The sequence below is a fragment of the Pseudorasbora parva genome, chromosome 2 (genome assembly GCF_024679245.1).
Source record: "Pseudorasbora parva isolate DD20220531a chromosome 2, ASM2467924v1, whole genome shotgun sequence".
Lineage (NCBI taxonomy): Eukaryota > Metazoa > Chordata > Actinopteri > Cypriniformes > Gobionidae > Pseudorasbora > Pseudorasbora parva.
Genome location: NC_090173.1, coordinates 44620229 through 44640836, shown reverse-complemented (window position 1 = coordinate 44640836; position 20608 = coordinate 44620229). Strand labels below are relative to the sequence as shown.

Genomic DNA, 20608 nt, shown 5'->3' with positions numbered 1-20608 from the left:
CAAAACCAACCCATTGGGCCACTGAATCTGCATTAACGACAACAGCTGGGGCAACAGCCTTAGTCCTAATGGGTTGTTATCATAGCTATCAAAATCCAGTGTTCGGCACTTTGCGGACGTGAGTTTTTGTTGTAGATGTCTGTCTTTAAAAAAAAAAAAAAAAAAAAAAATTGTTGTGTATTGTGCTAATTAATTGAGATTTCTTACAGCTCTTACAGGTTTTTGGCCTTGTCTGTTCCGTTGCTTCTATTACTCTCCCCTTTTTTGTAAGTCGCTTTGGATAAAAGCGTCTGCTAAATGATTAAATGTAAATGTAAATGTAAATGTTCTCTGTCTCGCAATCTGAAGGACGAGTCTGGCTTTGGCAGTGGCCAGGAGAACAGTACTTGTCTGACTGCATTGTGCCAGGTGTAAAATTTGGTGGTGGTGGATTATGATGTGGGGCTGTTTTTCAGGGGTTGGGCATGGCCCCTTAGTTACATTTGTGGGAATAGTTTGGGAATGGCCATAAATATGGTCCATAAAGATCTGGATGAGCGAGTTTGTTGTGAAGGAACTTGACTGACTGTCCTGACCTCAACCGGACAGAACACCTTCGGGGTGAATTCAAGCAGAGACTGCAAGCCAGGCCTTCTTGTCCAACATCAATGCCTGACCTCACAAATGCGCCCCACAAATGACACAAATTCCCAAAACACACACTCCTAAACCTTGTGGAAAGCTTTCCCAGAAAAGTTGAAGCTGTTACAGCTGCAAAGGATAGGACAACTCCGTATTAAACCCTACAGATTAAGAATCATATCCATGTAAAGGACATCCCAAATTGTTTTGCAAAATAGTTTAATATAAAAGTAAGATATACAAGTCATTTTGGTTACATCTTTGATGTCTGACCTGGCACTGCAGTAACAAAATTAATCAAATTAGAAATATGTTACTGATTGCATTTGAACTAGCAAGTTTTACATCCAATCACATGACTGAATTTAACAAATAAATCCGACAAGGCATTGGCAATATACTGATATCCCCACAGTTGTGACCATTCTTGAGGTCAAATCCTCTTATGCCTGCTACAGATTGTGCTATTTTGAAAATCATTACAAATCACACTGTATATGAATCTAATAAACTTGGGTACAACATGTATGTTGTTCAGGTTGTAGCAGCAAACACACTTCGAGAACAATCAGTTAAATTTCTGACACTGTGAGAAAATTATCGCAGGATATCTTTAGTTGCAAGACTATGACAACAACCATCTTTGAATCTTTCTCAGTGTATGATGTAGAGCCACCGTTTAGGAGCGACGACCAAAAACGAGCCTTGAGTACTACAGCATTACAGGAAACCAATTCTGAGGTTCTCAATTCAATAGAAAGATTAAAAATAATAATAATAAATGTTATTGATTTGAAAAAGAAATCTTTTGTAACATTATAAAGTTATAATGTACAGTCATTTTTGTTTTTAATCTTTTTAGGTTTAATGAATCATTGCTGAATAATTATTTGGAAATGAATCTGTTGATGCCCAGTGTTTTAGTCTGTAATAATAATAATAATAATAATAATAATAATAATAATAATAATAATAATAATAATATCAAATTTGCTGTATAGCACATTTTATAAACAATTCAATGTGCTTTACATAAAATTGATAAGAAAATAATTTATATTTCTGAAATATGCTATTGCCCATGGCAATTACGCTGTACTGAATACTCATCCAAGGAACCCACGTCTCCTAAATATTTTAGCAGTCTCTTCATGGTCTCTACAACTAAACAAAACAATTTTGCTTCAAATTAAAATTGTATGTCTATTTATTTATTTAGTTGTTAAGTAGCCGTGTAATAAGTGGGATAATGTGCAGTAAGCTGGTCATTATCACAAAATAAACTCCTGAGTCCAGTGTGATACAAGTCAAGACACTGTCGGGTTTATTTAGCAATAATGACCGTCTGCTACCTGCATTATCCCTTACTTAGAGACGCTGGTAACTGTCAGCAACTCTCTTTCACATGCAAAGAGCCACTAATACGCTGCTCAAAGTCTAATCCAATCATCAACCGCCCATATCATAATGTCACAGATCTCCTGGGGACATGCGTGTCATTTATCCCCATCCCAAAAATCCATTGTTTGTGCAACAGACTGAGCACAAGTGCAAATCTCTCTCTCTCTCTCTCTCTCTCTCTCTCTCTCTCTCTCTCTCTCTCTCTCTCTCTCTCTCTCTCTCTCTCTCTCTCTCTCTCTCTCTCTCTCTCTCTCTCTCACACACACACACACACACACACACACTGGAGCGACTGGGCTGCATCTTCACCAGGGCATTTCTTTGAATCCGCTCCCAAAGCGTCAAAGTGTGCTGCTCCTAGCGTCGGAGCATCGCAAACACATTAGTCACCTTCCAACCTCTGCAACTGGAGCTCGGTCAGTCGATCCCACTTCAAAAAGCCTGCTGAGAGGGGAACTGCTATACTTCATTTTCCCGTGCCCGTTTACAACGCTGACCTCTTGGTGGCGGTCACAAGCAAAAGACAGGGCACTAATCATAAAACACAAGGCGGTTCGTTCTGCCGTGGCACAGTGGGGGTAATCTGCCTCCGTGAGCGGAATAAACCCCAGCGCGTGCCGCCTGTGATGTGGATCGTCGCGCGCGCTCGACAGAACGTTGACAGAATCCTGCGCGGACCGTGAGGAGAGCGGGCGAGCTCTGAAAACGAAAGTGTCCAAGTGCCGGTGGTGGTCGGAACGCTGTCATTTCGAGAGGAATGCATCTCTTCAGTGCCATGTTCCTGCTGCTGATGTTATTCTCTATACGCTGCGAGGTAAGACGCCTCCGTTGCATGCGAAATCCCGCTCGCGTTCGTCTTCACAGCCCGTGCTGTAAATACGCATACGAGATGCACAGTGGCTTCTTTGATTATCAGTTTCCAAACAAGTGCTGAGCACTAATTAGCTCATTGGAGGTTAATGGCTGAATCACTGTTGAATCGTCTCAGCACGCAGGGAAGATTTTCTAAGAATCTTGGAAGTCGATTAAGAGGAGGACAGCTTGAGGACCGAAAAGTTGCGCAATGAATCACTGTCCTCAACCCTTGTACGTTTCACAACCAGACTTGTGTTTGTTGAAGCGCAGTTCTTATTGTTACAGAAGCACTTGTAAGAGCCGTTTTTTTGTTTGTTCCCTTCGAGTGTAAGATTTCCTCGCGCCGCGCGTGACGAGAACTGAAGTGACAGATACGAATTGAAGTGAAGGACAGCACGTTACCTGACCCGGAAATATTCATACATATTCACACGGTAATTGAGTTTTTCATAAACTACTCTTATTTTAATCGTTGTCCTTTACACTACAGCTATTATTATACATCGCCAATTTAAATTCTTCTAATTCAAGAAATTTGAAACTACTACGGCCACATTGGTCAGGATCATGGACCGCATTATTAGCCAAATGGCGTTTGTGATTAGCAACTTGATGAGGCAACTTTATTAAAAGCTGGTTTAACTAGCAGTGCAGTTAGTCAATATTTAATTTGAGGCTTTATATTCTGCAATAAAGCACAGTTTTAGTGGAGACTGGGGAGTGCTGGAAACAGGATGAGTTGTAACACCATTAATTTAACCAATTGGAAATGAGATGTGACATAAAATAAGTACATGACCACCACTCTTTAGGGGCAACCAGAGATACTTTAGATTGCTGTATGTGTAAAACTAAAAAATGATGTGAAAAAGGAATATTTTGTTATAATCTGCTTTGAAATCATGCAAATGACAGAACGGGTGTCATCTGACTGAACAGACGGAGCGTTTGTACAGTAAAAATGTCAAGTACGTCTGCTGCAGTTTGCCACAATTGTGACACACACACACACACACACACACACACACACACACACACACACACACACACACACACACACACACACACACACACACACACACACTGTCTGTTATAGTCTTTTTCGTTATAGCCTTATTTGGTACTTTGCGTTAGGCCTTACATGTTTCCTGTATGGTTACCGTTTTGCATTGGATTGTTTCAAACTAAATGAAGATGTTGTGATGGGTTTGTAAGGTAATAATAATTAAAAGTAAATTGGACTATTATAATACGTTTATGGACCATGTTCCAGCCAGTCAAAACCAGCACTCTTTGTACTTAACTATAATGTACACATTATAATGTTCTGGATTTTAGAAGATACTAAACTGAAGAATGCATATGAGAAAATTTTTAAAGGTTAAGGCAAAAAAAAAAAAAAAAACAGCTCTGTAATGTTTTTATTTTTTTCTATTTTATACATCATTAAAATCATTTAAGAACTATTTTATTATTGCATATAAAAAATGTAAGTAAAAATGAATTTGAATAAAATCCAAGAGCACGTGACTTCCAGCTATGTGGCGTAATTAGAGACTGGAGATGATGCATTTGATTAGATGTAACCTGTGTGCTCTATAAAACAGTATGTTAAGCAGCCTGCAAATGATTTTAATATTAGAGGAAATGATACGGTACAAGATGTGTGCACAGTTTGCAAATTTGCCAGTGCTGCTGTTCTAGACTTACATTAGGATATGTAAATGAGAACGCATCAGTAAAAGATATGAGAGTCCTGTAGGCATCCATAGGAATGTATATTTCCGTTTCTTCACCACAAACTTCTTATAATTGGCCCTAGGGGACAATTTGTTGTAAGTGTTTGCATTAAATATTAAATGGAGAAGAGAAAAAATCGCAACACCCATCTCCCTGATGTAGCAATGTAGACATAAAACATTGATGAATGCTTCTGGTGTGTCTCCATCCTGCCTGGAATACTTCACTGAGATGCAAAGAAACCTCCGCATACATGGACTCCCATCATACTCCCAACCCCCCCATTCCCAGACATTTAAATCTTCAAATTAACACAATGAAGAGATGTATGCAAACCATGAAATATGCAACATGTATTAATGAGACAGATGCACCTGTTTGTTCATGACATGTTTGTTAAGTACTTCTAATGCCCAGGGGCCATGACATCCAGTGATACAGATGGACGCTTACTTGACCTTGGCAATTTCTTTTTTTATGATGGGATTGCATTGCTTCCATTCACTTAGCACATGTGTGTACGCCTGTGCATCTGTGCAAATGCCCATATGCCTATGCGTTGTGTCCTTAAATAAGCAGAGGATGACATTCTATTCAGGCCATAAGATTGGATGTAACGGGTTAATTAGGCTCTGGGAAAATGTAAAGTTTAAAGCAGAATGCAGATTGGTAACAATAGCATTTTAACGAATTAAAAGCTTGTTTTGTTCTCAGCTCTCGACGATGATTCATTTAATAATCATTAAGATGAATCTGTGCACCTTTAGTGCTGCGTTGGATGTAAAGGACTTTTTTACCCAAGTACGTATAACGCATTGTATTATTTATAGTCACTGTGTGGTAAACTTTCTGTCTGTAGCAACAAGTATGTTTATTAGGGTATCATCTTCTTAATTAGTTTTGACTCTTATGAGTGGATACTCTCAGTTAGGATTGGACATCTATTGACTGCTATAATTAGCGCAGAAGAAAGTGTGTGACTTAACACACAGAAGAAAGTGTGCGACTTAAAGGAACTTTTAATTTGTTTATTTTAAAAAACATTTTTTAAGTGTAAATCACATACTGTATACGATGACAGCAACGAATGTCGATACCGCAGCCACACAATGACAGACATTAGCCACAAATCTGTTCGCAATCAACATCTTCATCAAATGTAATTAGCAGTGCTTTAGAGGCAAACACGCTAGCTCAGATATGCAGCTCAAGGGGCCCAGTGGATGTGTCTGATCATTCCTTACTTTAATGGCATCACAGAGCTGTCAGGAGAGCATCGGATAGCTCCTGGAAGGCAGAGTGCTTCCATTTGAAGCCATCCATCAATGAAATTATCATTTTTGATTTTTGTACCCTCCACTAATACTGGCAACCTTGATAAATATGAGCAAAGACAGCTGCAAAAAATTAAAAATAAAAATAATAATTCTGCATTGGTTATTATCATTTTGATCTTTCATTAAAAAATGTACAAATTATGAAATGTTTTTCGGTAGTTCACGTTTGCCGCAATTATTGGCACCCAATTGTTCCAACATCCTTTTGCCAAGATAACAGCTCTGAGACTTCTTCTATAATGCCTGAGGAGTTTGGAGAACACCTGACAAGATCTCAGATCATTCCTTCATACAGAATCTCTTCAAATACATGTCGGTGCTTCTTCTCTTCAGTTCGCACTCATTTTCTAGCGTTCATGTCAGAGGACTGGGATGGTCGGAAGCTTCATTTTGTGCTCCGTGACACATTTTTGTGTTGAATTTGGTGTTTGTTTTGGATCGTTGTCCTGTTGGAATATCCTACCAAGGCCCATTATGTGATTTTCTAGCGGTCAGGTTTTGATTTTTTAAAATGTATTATTTGTTGATAATATCTTGTCTTGTATTTGCTAGAATCCATGATACCATGTATCTCAACAAGATGTCCTGCATAAAAAAATAGGCCCAAAACATTAAAGCTCCAGCTGTATTTTTAACCGTGAGCATTTTTATTCCTGTTTGCACCAAACCCATCTGGTGGGTTTGCTGCCAAAAAGCTCTCTATTTAGTTTCATCTGACCACAGAACCAGGTCCCTTTTGAAGTTCCAGTCATGTCTGACAACTGAATGCGCTTTGTTTTTGGATGAGCGAGGAGGTTTTTTCTTGAAGCCTTCCCAAATGACTTGATGTAGTAGTAGTTGTGATGTAGGTGCTGTTTGATCATTTTTTTTAGGCCTTCTAACCCCAAAACTCAACTAATCTCTGTAATTATCCATCTGTGATCTTTGGAGAGTCTTTGGGCATTCAAACTCTCTTCCTCGCTGTGCATTAGGATGATATAAAAACACGTCCTCTTCCAGGCAGATTTGTAATATCTTTAGTTGATTGAAACTTCTTTTGCCCCCAAGCATCCGTTAATTTCTGAGCTTGTTTATGATAATCCAAATGTGGTATTTCCCGTTAATTTTGATTTGGCTGTAAATCATCAGCGCGCAGCGTCTGATTAGTGCACATGGCTGCGTCGTCACACTCTCGTTTCACCTCGTAAACAGTCGTTGTTTGAAGTGTAGTCCGTCCGTCGCACACGTTTGCACTTATTCTGCTGACTGAAGGCATGAAAAGCAGTTGATTGCAGTAGGACATGTAGCCTATCAGTTTCTCAGTGTTAATGCACTTTAGGAGTTGTAGTTTTTATTCCGATTGTATTACACATCCATTCGTGAGAATCGATCGGGTCACTCACACCACCGGTGCGCTTAAATGTTTTTTCACAGTCGCACGGCACGCAGTAATTTTCAGGCGTAAATGCGCCCACAATGGGCGCTATGTAGAGCCCTGGAATATACTTGATATGTTACTCACAAGAATTTTTAGGGGTGCCAATAATTGAGGTCAGCATGCATAGGAGAAAAACATTTATTTTATAATGACCCCCCCCCCCCCCCCCAGCACACACACACACTTTCAATTGTTTTACTTCAATGAGAGGTTAGAATTTTTATTTATTTCACTTTTTAGTGAAAGATCAAAAGGATAATCAATGAAGATTTCTTTCACAGCCGCCTTTACTCTTATTTATCAAGGGTGGCAAAATTAGTGGTGGGCATTGTTTATAGGAGGCTTGGTGCCCACAGTTTTGTGTGTGGGGGTGGGGGTGGGGATCGGGGGGGGGGTACTCACTATTTAGCCCTATTATATTGAACCCTCTGCTAAGAAGAGGTGCTAATTGGTTGTGACTGTGTGGCGAACCTTTCATAAGTTTATCGTTTTTCCCTTTGTTTCGTAAATACATCAGAGACATGCATCAAAAGCAAATGGCTGCAATTCTTTAATAAAAATGTTTAAATGCACAGGCCTTTGAAAAACAGAGACGTGCCTCCAGTGGGAAGCTGCCCAGCTGGAGTGAAGTGAAATAATATATGCTTTAGACCTGCTGTTTGTTACTCAGTCATTCAAATGCAGTCACTTAATAATAAGCACAGTAGAAAATAAGTGCCACAATCCTGAAATTTTATTAAGAGGGAAATATGAAATAAAATGAATAATGTCAGTTAAACTGCAGCCAGATGGAATTTCTGCCCTTCTTATAAGTTATTAGTCAAGTGGCGTCAAGTGAAGCTTCCCCTGAATAGGTGTCTTTAATTTATTTGGGCTGAGTAGTCAAGTGCACAAATAATGCTTACCACAAAAAAAAAAAAAAGATAAAGTTGATGCTGACTCTCATCTCTGTAGTATAGTGGTCGCATCTTTAGGGAAATGCACCTATCATACGGATTACATAAGCAGAGAGTATTTGCTTTCTATATATGTCTGTAAGGCAAATAGCCTATGCTCAGTTTTGTTTAATATTTGTGACACGCTCCAGAAAGCAAGGTTAACTTAAACCTTGCTTACTCAAGGTACGCTGGTTCCAAAAACATATCCGTGAGTAAGTTCAGCCAACTCAGAGAATGTTCCCGGGTTAACACAAAAGACATTCTCAACAGAGCATCAAATCAGTGATTAACCAGTCACAGATGCTAAGAAAAAGCGTGGCGTTCTATTTCCTCTTCTTTTATTTGATGGTGATTTCCATCCTTTGGAGGAGATGTTAAAACTAGGTCCTGAATCTCTGTGGTCATTAAAAATCCCATGGCATTGCCTGTAAAGAGTAGGGGTGTAACCCTGATGTCCTGGCCAAATTCCCTCCATTGGCCCTTACCAATCATGGCCTCCTAATAATCCCCATCCACTGAATTGGCTCTCTGGTGGTGGCTGAGGAGAGACCCCTGTCATGAGTGTAAAGCGATTCGGGTGTTAAGTAGTACATATGAAAGCACTATATAAATGCCTCATTCATTCATTCATTCATTCATTCATTCATTCATTCATTCATTCATTCATTCATTCATTCATTCATTCATTCATTCATTCATTCATTACTTCATTTACATAATGAGCCACCTATTTGGTGGTTGTGCAATAATTATTTCAATCTTTTTGTTTAATAATTAATCTTTAAAAAATATATTGTTTGTTTGATGCTAATTAATTGAATGCAGATCCATGTGTAAGGTGACGAAAATAATACATATATTTTAATAAAATTAACATTTAATCATTACCTTGTTATAATAGTGATTTTAGAATGAATATATAGTAGTGTACATTATATAACTGTTACTATTTAACAAATTTGGTTATATTCATATACCTCGGTTTTTGGAACCGAAAGTTGAGGTTATCCGCTTACATACCCTTACCCTTAAACATACCCAGGTATGTCACATAACCAGCTTTTTTTTTTGGAATACTCCCCAGTTCAATAAAGACAATATTTTGTTGTTATTGTGAGTTTACACAAAATAACTAGATCTTTTAAAGGTTTGAATGATATATTACTCTGACCATAAATTATGGAGTATTTTAAGCCGTTTCCACTGTTATCAGGAAAAAAATGCAAGTGATCGGACAGGCGTGGTAAGCGGCCTATACTTCAGCTTCCACACTCGAACGTTCTGTCCTCACGGGTTGCGTGACTTGGAGTCCCCCCCCCCCCCACCCGTCTTGACTATTGGGGGGCAGCATTGTAATTTACAGCTGGTAAAAACATTTCTATCTTGGCCTATATTGTGGGCTTGTGAAATAGTGTCCAAGAAGGATCTATTCAAATAAGCAACTGGTGGCAGCATGATCCAGCCAGATATGGTCAGGATGAAGTGTTTGCATGGCAGTGGACCAGAGCGGCCTGGATACGAGCAGCTGCCCGGAGACTATCACTGCCTTCGGTGCACATTCAGGCTAAGGAAAGCTTTGCTGTTAAAGCCCATTCTCTGACTTATGAATGGTGCAGTCCAAGTCAGTTCGTCTTGCCCACCAGCTAAAAGGCCTATTATACACCCGTTTGATCAGATGTGAGATAATGTGCGTGAACCTATTACGCCTCCTTTCTAAAGTTAGCTTGGCAATGAAAATGGCCTCACAGTGGATTTTGGCTGTTGAGAGTCCAATAAATATCAGTAGCGGTGACGGTGCTCTTGGACGACGGTCAAAAGGGGGCAGTGACGTGCACAAAGCTTCAGTCGCCTTTGAGATCAAGGACATGGTCGGACAGGATGTGCTCTGCCAACCATCGGTTGACTTCCAAACGGGGAATTAGATAAATGAAAAGGCCCCGGACCAGCGGCATAAATCTCTCCACCAGAACTCTGAGCACGAACAAGAGCGGCCAGCTACTCTCCATTTCACTAACACCAGAGGCTGTCACTCTCAAGTTCCTGCATGGTTTCCCACTGAAGCTAAGTATGGTTGAGTCTGGTGTCTACCTGGATGCGAGACCTCTTGGAGCAAGCTAAGATTTCTGGTGGAAGACTTGCTGGTGGTCTGTTTTAATCCTAAATTATACTTCCCTTGCAGCTTTGTTCAGCTTGCAGACTATCTGTGTGATGTAATTCTCATCATCAGTACGGCATGCTAATGTCCGTGCACTCTTTTCACATGCAGACATTTTATTCACCTGCACGGACAACGGAGCATTTGTGAGCGATTTGAAAAGCTTGAAAAGAAAGGGACAACTAGATAGCATGCACATGGCAAACGCGCCTATCTACGCTCCCGGTAAAATACTTTGAAAGGCTTGCACGCTCAATTGTGTGCAAGATGGAGCGGAAAATGAAGTATACTGTACCTGAGCCTTAATGCCCCCAAATAATGATGGGGACACTATAGTATAAAAGGCACTGTCCTTTGTATGAGATGTTAACCTGCCACGACACTCTATGGTCATTAAATATCCCAGGGTGTTTCTCAGAAAGATGAAATCCTTAATACATTTGCCCATTGTTCTTTATCAAAGGTTGACCAGATATTCTCTTTTTCTGAGGGTGTGATAATGTACAGTGAGCTGTCCCTGGAAGGTTTTTCATTCTTTCTTTTTTCCAGTGAATGCAAAACAGCCCACGAAATGAAACAACACAGAATGTGCTGGATATTGCTTGCTTTTTTCCCAACGAGACTATTAGCGGCCTGTCAATACGCTATACTAACAGGGGCACAGCAAGGATATAATATATATTATAATTATAATGTAATATAATATAATATATAATAATTCCTAATAACCAGTGTTAGCTTCTCTGTAGTTTACTGAACTAGAATTGTTTTATAAATAATGTGATGATGAATTCATTTACTTTTTCGTATTCGTAATTGTTTCAGTTTAATTAAGTCCGTCACACCACGGCACACGGCCGATTGCACTTAACTATAGTGTATGATATATTAATTATTTTGAGAATTACTTGTAGTAACCTTGTGTTTACAATACAGACATACATACATATATGTATATATGTATATGTATATATGTATATGTGTAATTTATTAACTTTATTATATTGATATTTTTAAATGTAATTACATTTTTCTCCAACAGCTCATATACCTATAGGATGTAAATATTTCCTCAACAACTTATATGCATATAGAATGTTGCATAAAACAAATTCAAAAGTGAAAAAGGGGTTTAAATAATAAATCAGTTCCATAATAAATTCCAAGAGATCAAGGGCTTAGTGTGTTTAATTTACACCATATACATGAGTTCCGCCAGTAGAACTCGTGCAAAGGGTGCTTTCACATTTTAGCACTTCTGGTGCGCACCCGGGTTTGATTGACGTCAGAGTTCGGATTGTTTGGATGATGTGAACCCGAACTCGGGTGCGCACCCACAAACTGCACAGCGTCCGCTTAAAGAGGTGGTCTGGGGTTCGTTTCATGTGAAATCTTGAACGGTTCGCTGCTGATGTGAACGCAATCATACTAAATCGCGGAAGTGAACCGCTGTTAATGAAGTATGATTTGATAAAAATGTGTTTTGTGTGTTTCACTCATTTTCCTTGACAATTGTCACTGACATACTGCAAGCACAGAGCTGTAAATCTCATTTCTGCTCGTCTTTGGCGTTCTTTAGTAGACTGGGTTAACTCAGCCAGATCTGCCAGCGATTTGATTTCGCCCTGTGACTCAGTCTGGTAACCTGTACATTCATTTCTACTGCTTCTGTTACAGTTTTGAGGGAACCAATCACAGACTGGCTTTTCCACCTAGTGGCGGGTTAAACATGATGACGGATAGAGAAACGATGGGTCGTTGCCTGTTGATCACGCCTCTTGTGGTCTGATTGTGGTCTGATTGGTTGGAGGACTATCCAATTGCGGACAGAGTCATTCAAATAATGCCAGTTTATCACGCCTCTTGTGCAGTAGAAAATACAGAGAAGACTCCCCAGACCAATGTTCAATTTTAAATTGAGCTTGGTCTGGTGATAGCCAGACATGTTCTTTAGAGCATTTGCAACACATTCGTGGCAGATAAACACAAGTGACATTGCGTACTGAAGCTTTGGTAATAAACCAACGGATTCAAAAACAAAAATATGAAAGTGACAGGAGCAATGCTATTATTTTGCCACCTTCACGCTCGCTGTCGTTACTGAGCAACCGAGTAAACAGCTGCTGCTTTGATGCAAATCAACCCCACTTCGGACCCAAATAATATAATATGAACACAGTCCAGCGGGGGCAGGGAGAGGGGGGAGCAATCGAACTCTGGTTCGAGCCAGTGGATGTTATTGTGGATTGTTATAGTGGATGTTATTGAGTGTACACATTCTATCCCACAATGCACCACAATAACTGTGAACTGAACACATGACCTGTATTAGTGGAATAACGTACGGAATAGTGAATGAGGGTTCAGGGGGCGAGTTCCGATTTAGCCAAAGTGAAAAAATTGAAAATGAATGAAAACGTAGCTACTCTATGAAGTTTCATTGTGAACAAACAAGTTTACAAGTTTATATTCATTCTCAAGGTCTAACAAATATTTATTTTGTAAATGACGGTAATGGTAAATGAATATCGTGTTGAACATCGATTTCAAATGATATGGAAAAAATATTGTACAAATATTTTTGACCATATCACCCAGCCCTACACACAACTAAAATGAAATGTAATGTGAGAAAATGCTCACCTTATTCAACTTCACTATATAAATATAAAAAGCTACTAACTAATGCAAATTTCCATTATCCTATGAGTGTGTGCCTTTCTTATTTTTGCATAATGTATGTGAGGGCACACCTGAACCACACAACAATCACAATGGCAGGTGGACAGAGAAAATAATGTTAATGGTTTCACATGGAACACATGCGGGGGCGTCTGCTTATAATGATGCTATAGTTGACATCATAATAATGTCACAGGCAGCGCAAGAGCGGCACTAACAAGCAATGAGAAATGAATAAGCCTCCTCCCTTCGCCCACCTTCAAGTGTTCCCATTAACATTCAATTGTAATGCATTACAATCAGGGAGCGTGTGCGGATGCAGGGCCAGATGAGGCGATTGAATGGCACAGCCTACACTTTGAGAGGTGGCTGATTAGGACCCACTGATGAGCCTGTATTGTGTGTGGCACAGCGGAGGGGTCGGATGTGGGCAGAATGCGTTAAAGACTAGAAGGGATACAGCTACGGTTACTGGGCATGCGTACATCAATACTGCGTCATTTAATTACTGTATTTGCGTTAGTGTATTAGGGTCGGGACAGGTGTAGACGTTAATAAAACAGTAGCTAATTTAATTTAATGTTATTTCATCCTGAGATTTCGCCTCGCTTCCGGCCGTTGCTTTATCCCTTCTAGCCACAACCGCAGAATGCATGCATGCGTGAGCACTAGTCCATGTGTTTGTGTCTGGTGTGAGCACAGATGTTATACTGCTGTGTGCCCGTTGTGGTGTTTTTGTGTAGTCTGCTGGAGAGAGTAGCAAGAGAAGTGTGATATTAGATTCTAGGTTGTTCCTCGCATGACAGTTGTGCGGTGCGAATACCTGCTGCTATCAATATTTATTTATTTATCCACATAAGAGGAGGCTCACAATATGTGTTGACACTTCTGTGGGTCTTCACAAACACACAGGCCTTGACTGTCGGCACAGAGCTGTCTAGCTTGTAGCTGTAAAACTACATAATGTTTTAGCGTTTTTGGATTTCATAGCACTTTTGTTCATAGTAAATTACACCAGTCATATTTTAAATGTGAATTTTGAAACCATTGTACGCTTTGTAAAATGGAAGTTGCTACTTAATTCCAGATGACAGATCTTTTTTATTAGTTCATTTATTTTATAAATGCCCATTCAAAAAGTGGTAGTAGCCCATTAGAAATTAGGCCTACAAATTCACTTTGCAGCTTAATCCAAGGATGTATATATCCATATAGGGTGCTTGTCAAACTGAAGGCTTAGATTGAGGCTGTGTCCTTCAAGTCCAGTCCTTCGGAGGCTTTTAGCATTGAAAGCGTCCCTCCTCAGCATTAATCACACTGCCAATAATGTAAGTCACAGGAAGATGTACTTGAAGTATCACACACCAGTGAGACTTCATTTATTTTTAATAGACATTGTACACGTTTGCTTCATTTAATTGCAAAATCGTTTGTAAATAAGTCTCAGGTTGAGCTGAATTTGCAAACAGTTTGAGATTAAAACACAATGTTGTTCCTTCTATATTGGATCCGGATCCAGGAATGGTGCAACACACTTATGTGAATAAAACATCTTTTTTATATGCAATAGTAGTCCCGGGGCTATACGTTTTCCAGACGGGCTACCAAAACGAAAGCCCATCGGCAGGCCGGTGAATCTCAATATGTGAAATATTCCTTTCTTGATCTGGGCACACGCACACACGTGTGTGTAGGTGTGTGTGTGCAGTTTGCGCTTATATCCATGGAACGGGCAGGCCAAGTAATACAAAAATAATATTCCAACCAATCGCGGGATGATGTGAAATAAATCATTGTGTTTGTTCGATAAATACGTTTACATGTTCACATATATCCTGTGGTCGAGAGAATCATTCCGGTTGCCACTTTCAAAACAATCCCTCCCTTGTGAACTGAACTGACAGGGGAGCTAAAGCTCATTAAATATGCAAATCTTATCCAATCCTAGCCGTGGGCGTTTACCTCCAAGTCTCCAGTGCGGCATGCCCACCAAAACCTAGCGTTCAGGAGAGAACCTCAAAAAAAGTGTAGGAAAATAGCCAAATACTTATTCATTATGATGTTTTTGAATGTAAAAACCACACAAACGTCATTAGTTGATTTTCTTATAGACAACAGTATAAATAATAAAATAGCCAGTTTATGACACCTTTAATTCGTTCCTGAGAAAGCACAAACAGGCTGCGTAACATGAGAATGAACTTTCATTGGTTCTCGCATGTCAAGCGCACGCGCGTGATCTTCCATTTTCCAAAATAGATTTTCATCCTATGACCATATAGACTGGAACATGTGTGACATGGCACACTTACTAGACCATCTTATTCTAGTGTATAATTTACACCAAACCATAAGATAACATGTATAGCTTCATCTCCAAAAACATTATATTTGTAAAAAAACATAATGAACTCAGACATGCTCATTTTCCGTCATTTTGTTTTTGTGAATTGAAATGTGTGCAAAGTATTGTGACTGAAGGACGCGAGGGATACACTTGATGGATCCTTCAAAATGAGCCGATTGAAGAGCGCAAAATTAAGACTGCCTTTCAAGGATCCAAAAAGAGGAGGATTCAATTTGAGACGGTCTTCAGCGGCGCTTGATGACGTGGCAGCTGAAATATGCAGCCTTACTAGGGCGCCGATAGAGAAACACCTTATTGTTTCTCAGGTGTTTTCAAAATGACTGTTGGCTTGGTTTAGAAGTAGGGTTAGAAGTGAAAATGCAGACTGATAACAGAAATCTTAATTTGGTTATGCAGAGACAATACTTAATTTTTCTGGCCAACTGCCCAGTGTTCAAGATGAAACTATCACAAACTATCTGACTGACAAGTATTCTAGTTTGCTTTTATTACATATCTTTTTAGAAACTTACTGTATATCTAAAACAATTGTAGTTTTGTTTAAAAAAATTAATTTAACATTTAATTCACCATTTTCTAAGCATGTTTCTGCAACTTGTCCAATGCTGTTCTTCTTCTACAAAAAAAAAAGAAGAGAAAATGCTCAGACAAAAGGTTTCAAACATCACAAGGCAGATTTGGGTAGCACGGTGGCACAGTGGGTAATCTATTTGCCTCACATCTGGAAGGTCCCAGGTTCGAGCACCAGCTGAGACAGGAGTGCTTTTTGTGTGGTTCTCCCTTTGTTAGCAAGGGGTTCATCCGGCTGCTTCGGTTTCTACCAAAGGCATGAAGGTAAGGTGGACTGGATATTCCAAAATTGCCTTGAATGTGAGTGTGAATGCTTTCCAGCACTAATACTGGGCTGTGTCAGGAAGGGCGTCCTGCGTAAAACCTGTGGCAAATCAAATGTGTGTGTGAAGCGAACCTTGCAAATGGGTGAGAGATAAAGCTAGGAAGATGAAAATAGATTGAATTCAGCATTGAATTCGTAGGAAATGCTATGAACTTTACAAGTTCTGGCAGATTTAGTGTTTAGTTTTTACTTGGAACTGACTACACAGACTATTTGTCCACCAGCACATGCATCTGAAAAAACAACACAAAAAACAAAGCCAGTTAATCAGATTGAAACATCCTATTCTGTGTACAACATTGTTTTATGCAACAGTTTAACTAATGGATTCGGTATTTTTCATTTTCTAATTATTGTTAATTACTGAGTTTTTCCCTCATGATGTTAATGTTTCCATTCATATGTGATAGTGTATTTTGGAGTAAAAAGTGGAAAACCTAAAATGTAAAAGGCACTCACAAGCTGTTAGTGATGTTTATATGAACATTTGAACATCTGCTTGATGTTCCTTTTACAGGTGTAGCACCATTGCAGCAGTGTGTTTGGCTAAATTTGTGAATAGTCTCCCTCCGGACGTTGGTTCAGACTAAACCAAAACAACTAAACAGTAAAAATGTCCGTAATGTTTCTACCTGAAAGCATGTTTGTCCTGGTGTGACACCACACTTCAGCGTGGCTCGGGGGAACCGTGGCCTAAGCTGACCACACCAGGTGTCTTGGCTGAGCTTTTATATGCCTCTAGGTGCCGTTGTGAATTTCAAAAAGTGCAGATGTGTGTGATTGACTGTCTTGCGGCCTAATGGAGCACCAGACCACACGTCCTTAGATGACAGCTTTAGAGGGTCTGTTTGCATGTCGTTCCCCAGGCGAGACCCCAAGGCTCATCTTTGCAGCAGAAGGCTGTAACATTAAAGCGTTATACAACTCAATCCGATCCCAAATATCTGTCGCTTTCCTCTAACGGCTGGAATAAAAAAAGCCACGGGACCGTGTGAAATTTCACTGCAGCGTGGTCGTGGTTGACATTATTAAATTACGTTTAGCACAGCGGGTACATGAAATTCTTCTTTTAGTTCTGCCGAATCTGTTCCGTCACCCAAGCGGCAGATTAACAGAGCATCCTGTTCAAGCAGCGTGTCATCGTTTTCTGCTTCCCTTTGTGTTGAGCTACGGCTCTGTCTGCTTGGTGGCGTGAATATCAGGCATGCGGTATCAGGTCTGCCGGGCTCCCTCGGCTCTGTGGCCTTGACTCTAAGCGAATGTGACAGTTTTCCGACAGCCGAGAGAGCAGCCCGTAAGAGGCCCGTCCTCCCCTGCTCTGCCCTACTAATACTGTACGCAGCCGCACACGCTACTGTCACCGCACGTCGTGACCTAATAAAACGTGTACACAAACGCACCCTAACGTGATGACACGGGGGCCAGGTCAGCTGCGGCCAGTCAAAAGTCTCCGGGCAGGAGGTTATCGTAATAACGGGACGGGTGGGGTTGCCTGCCCACGTGATTGCACGCCAGCTTTGGCTTTGTCTGATGCAGGTGTGTTGTAGTAACTACCTCCTGACCGGTTTCCATTGCGACCTTGCTTTCCACCGCTGAATGAATCTTTTATGAGCTCTGCGATGTGGGTTTTCGGTGTAGAAGATTGGAATATAAATATGGCAGTTGCACACAGAGCCTCAAGCCTCTGCATGTGATATTAAACTCTTTATGCTGGGAATGGGCTCTGTGCACGTCACCTGACTACATGCTTCACATACATGTGAGGTGTGATACATATACATACTTATTCGTATGTGAAAGGCTGCTTATTGTGGTGGAAAGAATTCACAATCTCACGATCGATCGCAGTGGTATCTATGCAACAGTTTCGTCTTAAAATAAAGCAATCTGCTTATCAATTTGGTAACAGAACAATGCACACTATAATTTGCTCGCAAGACTCTTAGCAACAAGACTTGACTACTAAATATATTGACACCATGTTTTAAATTCACAGCCTCTATGGTGCCTCATTTGTGTCAGTCTGCTTTATGTTGCTTTCGACAAATAAATGTGGCCATCAGTTCACAATAAATGAAAATGTTATATATAGAGCCTATTGATTGCAAATGTGAAACTCTGAAAGGGTGCAAAGCTATTCAAGAATGAATTCTGAACTGCAATGGTCACATTTACACTGTCAGTGAGTTTCACTTTTATTTGTAAAGAGCAAAAACAGATGAGATCTGATTATTTTCACTTCAGATTTGGTCTAATTGGATACTTAGCTGATATCTGGTCATCTGATTAAGAAGTTTTCACAATTTTAATATGACAGATTAGATCTTGTCTAAAAATGTTTTTTTGTTGTTGTTGTTGCTGCTGCTGTAATTCCTGTGTGTAAAACAAAATGTTTTCTTTCAGTAAGATTTTTTTTCTGAAGAATTTTTTTAAGTCTCATAGTCAGGCCACATTTATTTGATCAATAATACAGTAAAATTGTGAAGTGTTATTACAATGATAACAACATTTGAATAACATTGGTAAATGGTTTACTGTAATGTGTCCTTGTGATTATTATTAATATACAGTAGTATTTATTTCCTTCTAAGAGGATATGGAAAAGCAAACTGACCTCAAACCTTTGAACGGTGGACTTCTGTGACACATCGATTCAATTTGGCAGTGCGTTGGAGGAAGGGTGTTAATGTAAACACATTTGGTTATGCTTACATTTATGCATTTGGCAGATGCTTATATCCAATGTACATTGCATTGAAGGTATACACAAAGTTTATTCATGCACTAAGAATCAAACCCATGACCTTTGCGTTTTTAAATACTATTCGCTATAATTTGAGCTGCGGTCATATGTTAAAGGTGCACTATGTAGTATTTTTGAAGTAAAATATCCAAAAACCACTAGGCCTGGGTTATATATATATATATATTGTTCAGTTGAGTTCTTACAATACCCCAAATGTTTCCAACTATTTGTAAATTGTAAGAAAATTGCTATTTTAACCAAGGAGCCGGGACGTCGCCAGTCAATTGCGTAATATCTGCGTTCCCCTCGGTTTTTGGTTTTATTTGTCAGAAACGCTTTACTCTTAGCAGTGTGAACAAGTGTCACAGCAGCCGCTGAGCAAACGCACAGTAATGTCATAACATTATTTTAAACACACTTATGTATCTAATATGATAAACAGAGCTGCGTTACCTCATACTCATGACTCATACTTAATAATAACCACATTCATGAACATGATTTCTGTCCTATTTTCCATCAGCTGAGGTAAAGACCACATGTCCCAAGATTCTGAGCTCAAACTTGGCGCCATCAAAGCACGCCTTTGTTTTGAATAGACGCCCTCTAGCAGATGGGAAAATTACATTGCAGCTTTAAGTGAATGCAAACAGACATGACAAAATACTGGATAGGCTATGTGTCAAATTATCGGTTGTGTGCATTAGTTATTACCAGTGAAATTGCATCTAATTATGTCCTAAGGAAATGTTTGTATTGCTTACAATGGGGGGTGGGGGTGGGAGGGGGGATAGTACATTACTCAAAAGAATTTTATAAGAAATGTCAGTTCCAAACCTAAACACAGTTTGGAGACTTTAGCCCTATTTGGATGGTAATCGTTTCTCATGCGGACATCCGTTAAAATACATTTGCATGCCACCTCAGTGATAAAACTCATGCATTCGGATGGTGATTTACTCCCGGTGGAGGAGCGAGTTGTGTGATCCTCCGCACCTGGGAACGGCTGCTCACGTGGTCAGTCGAAGGATTGTCTGTTGTAATAATGTCAAATGCTCAGAACAGTAAGAATAAAATCCTATTAATTTAATTAATAGAAAATTAATCATTATTTAAATCTCCTGTTTGAAAATAGGAAGATGTTATTTAAAACAAATGTGGAAATGAGCTGAAATAATTTAATACAATGCTGCAATCTTAACCTACACTCAAAAAATAAACTATTGAATGAACATAATTAAATTAATGACAGCTTTTCCATGGAATTCAATGATGCAATAATGCTAATGACTTGAAATAATGTTTTGCAATCTTTTTGTATGAACTTAAAATCATTTAGTTAAAATTACAAAAAAAATCATGTCATTCCAACTAAAGTAGGCTAAAAAGGGGCAGAATTGATGACCATATTTAGTCTATAGTAATTGTCACATGAATATATTTTCTTAATTTC

The 20608-nt window shown here is 39.4% G+C and overlaps 1 protein-coding gene across 1 annotated transcript in view; it reads left to right on the top strand.

Annotated features, from left to right (window-relative positions):
• The first annotated feature begins 2330 nt into the window (after nucleotides 1-2330).
• The window catches only part of olfm2a (olfactomedin 2a), a 110537-nt gene continuing 92259 nt past the window's right edge, over nucleotides 2331-20608 (top strand). Inside the window, exon 1 of the mRNA XM_067421439.1 lies at nucleotides 2331-2836. Within this exon, the coding sequence (XP_067277540.1) occupies nucleotides 2780-2836 (57 nt within the window). The 5' untranslated portion in view covers nucleotides 2331-2779. The remainder of the gene's footprint in view (nucleotides 2837-20608) is intronic.